At 33.9% G+C, this 5,882-nt stretch overlaps 1 protein-coding gene across 2 annotated transcripts; it reads left to right on the forward strand.

Annotated features, from left to right (window-relative positions):
- The first annotated feature begins 1,225 nt into the window (after positions 1 to 1,225).
- On the forward strand, positions 1,226 to 5,503 carry LOC146927482 (SUN domain-containing protein 4-like). 2 transcript variants are annotated; one of them, XM_085700732.1, is made up of 5 exons: positions 1,226 to 1,309; positions 1,395 to 1,605; positions 2,455 to 3,776; positions 3,883 to 3,968; positions 5,236 to 5,503. In XM_085700732.1, exons 2-5 carry the CDS (start codon positions 1,437 to 1,439, stop codon positions 5,483 to 5,485), a joined length of 1,827 nt encoding a protein of 608 aa, XP_085556858.1. In that variant the 5' UTR covers positions 1,226 to 1,309; positions 1,395 to 1,436; the 3' UTR covers positions 5,486 to 5,503. The 2 variants fall into 2 exon arrangements, with proteins under 2 accessions (XP_085556858.1, XP_085556859.1); XM_085700733.1 differs by having other exon boundaries at positions 3,883 to 3,976; positions 5,236 to 5,347.
- The last annotated feature ends 379 nt before the right edge of the window (positions 5,504 to 5,882 follow it).

The raw sequence follows: 5,882 nt of genomic DNA on the forward strand, positions 1-5,882 counted from the left end.
AATAATATCCAAAAGACATTGAGCCATTAACACTCAAAATACAAAATAACTAATAGAGTCAGGGACCATTCTGAGAAATATTTGACAAAGACAAGGACCATTTTGAGTTATTAATAGAGTCATGGACCAAATTAAAAATTTGGTATAAAGACAGGGATCAATTTGGTGATTTACTCCAAAGTAAACATTTATAGATTATATGACTAACTTGTTTGAAAAAGTTTAGGGTCTGTTTGAATCGCAAAATTTAAATATTATACAAAACAATTTTTTGTATAATATGAAGTTTTTAAACTATTGATCAATTTTTTGTCTTGCATGAGGTTTGATGAATAATGGATATCACAAATAAAATACTCCATCCGTTTCAAAATGAGTGTCACTTTAGCTAAACAAATTTGTTTCAAAATGAATGTCGCTTTACATTTCCAATACAACTTTAATTTTTTTCTTCCAACTTTACCCTCTCAAACATTTCTCTCACACAATTTTCAATGCAACTTTAAGTTTGTCTTTTTCTAATAAAGTAAGGACAGTAAAAGCGTTGTATCCAATGATTATTTCATTCCATTTCTTAATCTGTGTGCCAAAGCCTAAAGCGACACTCATTTTGAAACGGAGGGAGTATTAAACTTCATATTACTCCCTCCGTTTCAAAATAAGTGTCGCTTTAGCAAAAAAAATTTGTTTCAAAATGAATGTCGCTTTACATTTCCAATACAACTTTAATTTTTTTCTTCCAACTTTACTCTCTTCAACTTTTCTCTCACACAATTTTCAATGCAACTTTAAGTTTGTCTTTTTCTTATAAAGTAAGGGCAGTTTAGTAAAAGTGTTATGTCTAATGATTATTTCATTCCATTCCTTATTCTGTGTGCAATGGGCTAAAGCGACACTCATTTTGAAACGGAGGGAGTACCCTTTATGAATGTAAAAAGCCAGCTCAAAACAATTTTTTTATTTGTTTTTATCTATAGTAAGTATAGATTAATTAAAATATTAGTGATTAGTAATAGATTAACTTGATGTGGTTAAAATTAAATCTCCACTAAAACAATAAACACCACTAATCTACCCCGGATAAAACAAAACAAACACCACTAATCCTCCATAACAGAACACTTTAGGTCGGTAAAGTAAGTACCCATCACGCGCTATGTTCCGCGACTTGTCTTTCACATAATAATATAACTTCTTATTATTTCTTCTTCTGTGTACTTTCTTCATTCTCAATTTCCTTTCAAAAAGGAACAAACAACACACACACAAATCCAATTCGTCAACGTTAATTCAACAAAACATAAATAAGGTAACAATAACATCGTACAATTCATCATTCTGTTTTTTTTTTTGTTGAGATCGATCTTTGAATAATGATGATGTTAAATTTGCAGGGAAATTGTGTGTGTTACTGAATTTGGATTGATTGATGTGCAATGCATAGATCACGTAAAGCTCTTTTGGAAACAAGAGCTTCTCTTCTTCATAATCATCCTATTGATATTTCTTCTTCTTCTGGAAAAAGTTTCAATTTTTATGAACTTTCTTTGGTTTTTGTTTTGTGGGGTTTGCTTATTCTCCTCAGTTTATGGATCAGTTACACAGGTGCTAATCTTTTCTTGTTTATGTTTTTGTTTTGAATTATTATGTATCAAGCATAAACATTGATATGGACACACGTCTACAAGGATAATAATTTGAGAAAATGACATAATTCAATGTAATCATATGCGACACCTGGACATACTTAATCTGACGAGTGTTCGTGCTTGATACATGATTCAATGTAATTATTACGTATGTAGCATAAACATTGATATGGACACACACAGACACGTCGACAACGATAATAATTTGACATAATTCAATGTAATCATATGCCTCATCAGGACACGCTTAATCTGATGAGTGTTCGTGCTTTATTGATTATTATATTCATGTGATAATCCTGTTTGAAGTACGGTAGGAATCACTTTTTTTTTTTTTTTTCTATAGATAGATGTTGGTGGTTATTTTGTTTGGGGAGGAAGAGTTTCGTGGTTACAAGGATCGAATCCCAGACCTTCTACGAACTACTTGTTTAATGTGCCAATCCGGACTACTGGGCCACTCCATCGGGATGTAAGACACCGACAAATGTTAGTGGTTAGTTTGTTTTGGGGGGAAGAATTTGTTGGTAGTAGGGATTGAATCCTGAAACTTATATATTATGGAAATAGATTATCTAACTTTGGATAACTTTAGGCATGAAAAGGAGAGAGTGTGGAAAATATGGAGAGAAAATGGAGGGAAAACGAGAGAGATAGAGATTATATAACACTGGTTACGCCTCCCTTTTTAGATAGATTCAAATAGGATCTTGCTTTTGTAAAATGAATACAATATTTCTTTTACTTTGTTACAGATGCATATCTCATAGTCTTATATTGGTCAGTTTATTATCTTTGTATGTAGATGGATCTGAAGAGCTTTCGGTTGGATTATCAAAATGGAATGAAGTGAACCATGGATTTTGTGAAATCTCTGATACTGCTGATAAATATTTTATTAAAGAAATCGATGCTTGCTTTCCGTCGGAGGCTTTAATATATTCTAAAGGTGGAGATGCCGAGGCTAATGGTTTAGTTAGTGAGTCACAAACTGGTAGGGAAAGTGGTGCTTATGCGGTACCTGGTGATATAAATAAAGAAAATACTGATTCTGTCAATAGAGATGATCATGTAGTTGAGAATTCTGAATCTGCTGTCAAACATGAAAATGATGTAAAAAAGTCTGATATCTTATCTCGGGCTGTGCCTCTTGGTCTTGATGAATTCAAGAGCAGGGCAATCAGTTCTAAAGTTAAGTCAGGCACTGGTCAATCTCGAAGTGTGATACATAGATTGGAGCCTGGCGGTGCAGAATACAATTATGCTTCGGCATCAAAGGGAGCCAAAGTTTTAGGTTCTAATAAAGAAGGAAAAGGTGCCTCTAATATATTAAGTAGGGATAAAGACAAGTATCTTCGAAATCCGTGTTCTGTGGTGGGGAAATTTGTCATCATAGAACTTTCAGAAGAAACCTTGGTAGATACTATAGAAATAGCTAATTTTGAGCACCACTCTTCCAATTTGAAAGACTTTGAAATCCATGGAAGTCTGAACTTTCCAACAGATGTTTGGAATTTCCTTGGGAATTTTACTGCCTCGAATGTGAGGCATGCTCAAAGGTTTGTTCTTAAAGAGCCAAAATGGGTGAGATACCTGAAGTTGAATCTTCAAAGCCACTATGGTTCTGAATTTTATTGCACACTAAGCGTTGTTGAAGTTTTTGGTGTGGATGCCGTTGAGAGGATGCTGGAGGATTTAATAAATACTCAAGACAATCTACTTGCATCTGGAGAAGGTAGTGCTGATAAGAAGACAATATTGCCCCATCCTGATCCTGCTGTGATTGAACATGTTCATAAAAAAACTCTTGAGGGGATCAATTCCGTCCCTGCTTCAGATATCTCTTCTTCCAAACATGAAACGGCAAACATTAAGGTTCCTGATCCAGTTGAAGAAATCCGTCAACAAGTTGGCAGGATGCCTGGGGATACTGTTCTCAAGATCCTAATGCAGAAAGTTCGTACTTTAGACGTAAATTTATTTGTTTTGGAGCGGTATATGGAAGACTTAAACTCTAGATATGTCAATATTTTCAAAGAGTATAGCAAAGACACAGGAGAAAAAGATATAGTTCTACAGAAGATCAAAGAAGACATAAAGAATCTCATTGATCATCAGGATGTTATTGTATGTTAATTCTATCACGTATATTATTATCAATATTTGTACTTGAATAAAATTCATTACCATACTACTTTCTATTAATTTTGGAAATGATTTTTGGCTCATGCAGGCAAAAGATGCCAGTGATCTCAATTCTTGGAAGTCTCAAGTTTCTTCGCAATTGAATTATCTAATTCAAGATAATGCTGTTTTGAGGTGAGAATGTAAGCTTTTCATAATTACTTGTGATATGAACTCACGAGCTAATTCAGATTTAGTAACTTGTGTAAACAGTGAAGATCTTTAAAACAGCGTGTGTCTCCCTGTCTTGGTCTTTCTCTCAGTGTTCTATGGCCAAACCGGACTTGTTAGTCTGGCAAAAAACTACTTAATTACTTACAATGGCTAAGAATCAGAATAAACCAGCCAAGTCTAGCACAACAAGTGAACTTTTATCGAAAACATAGAAGGTTTATTCACATACTGTCATTATCATAAGAATTCAACTATACCTTAAAGTAATCAAGGATGTGTTCGAACTTGGTGTTGGAAATTCTGCCTTAATTTGCCACCTAAGTGCAGGATTTGGGTTTCCTTCATTGCAGCCTCCATCACCTTCATTGTTTTAGGTATGAGAGGATGGATTTAGATTCACATTGCCTTGAGATATGACCTAAGTAGTTCTTATAAAGTTTGGGCAGTCCTCACCTTACATTGCCTTGAGATATGACCTAATACTCGGCATTTGCTGATTTTGATGATGAGCCTCTGTTGCTAAACCAAATTTTCAATTTAAGGATGGAAAATAGTTAATTTTATTTACAAACTGATGCATGGATCCATAAGATACAGAAACTAAAATTTAAAAGGTTCATGTAAATGCTAAATAATTTGAGTACTGCTCACCCTGGTACTCCCTCCCTCGAAAAGCGCCAGGTTGGACCAATTGATAGATCCTTTATGACCGAGAAAAAAATTCTGAGAGAAAAAGAAGGAAAAAATTAGAGAAAACCCAATTGGTTTTGCTCCGCCAATGGAGGAATTTTCTAAATGATTCTTCTGAGTACTACCCTAACATACGTCTAATTACAATTGATACAACCACTTTAGCTAACTAGCTAACTATCTTTACTCCTCTAATAATCCAACTAACTGACTACCTAACTGCCCTTGATCCCTTTTTCTTCTAGAACACACTTCTAATTTTGGGACTTCTAGGTTCCTAATACGACGAGACTCGTAAAATTGCAGTATCTATGTAGATCTTGAAAAACTTGTTCATGGGAATAAAAATGTTTTCTGTCGGAGTCCTACACATGACGATAATACACTTAGGATAGTTGACATTATTTACTGTTAGTCTTTGCCCTCCGTTTAGTGGTTTCTGTGTTCTTATTTGAATATATTTTTGTCACCCGAGCTTGTTAAGGAATATAAAGATTATCTTTGGAATCTTATTTTTTTTCTTTTCTTAATAATCCAGGTCCGAGGTTGAAAAGGTCCGAGAGAAGCAGGTCACTTTGGAAAACAAGGGTGTACTTGTGTTTTTATTATGTTGTATATTTTCATTGATTGCTGTGTTATGGCTATCTTTGGATTTGGCTAAGAATGTCTATAGAGCAATAAGTGTTGATAGAACAAATAACTCCAGGAAATTTTGTGCGGGTAGCAGCTCTTCCTGGTTTCTTCTTTTACTGAGTTGTATCATTATTATTTTCATATTAATTTTATGATAGTCCATTTTTGAGATATCTTGTTATCTTGTGTGAGATGCATAGTGATGGAGTTGCTTCTTTTTATATTGATCTTGAATCTTCCTTCAAAGTTGCAATAACTGAGTTAGCTTTCCTATCGCCGGTATTTTTAATTTTTAAATGTTCATGTGAATTTCCATTTTAAACTTTGTTATATATGTTAAGTTTTGCATGATGGAATCTGTGTTGATAGATCGATAGATAAATATGGTAAGTTCATCCTGAATTGTCTCTTTGAGAATGGTGAAGTAAAGTCTTGATAGATAAATCTGATAGTTTATGATAAACCTGCTTTTTTAAGATAGATCAGTTTGTAATTGTAAGATGCAACCTAGTTAAAAATAGCCCTTTTGAGTTTTTTGCTATGCTTCATCAG

The sequence above is a fragment of the Medicago sativa genome, chromosome 4 (assembly GCF_051527215.1).
Source record: "Medicago sativa cultivar Bolivia chromosome 4, Bolivia_mono, whole genome shotgun sequence".
In the NCBI taxonomy this organism is placed as follows: domain Eukaryota; kingdom Viridiplantae; phylum Streptophyta; class Magnoliopsida; order Fabales; family Fabaceae; genus Medicago; species Medicago sativa.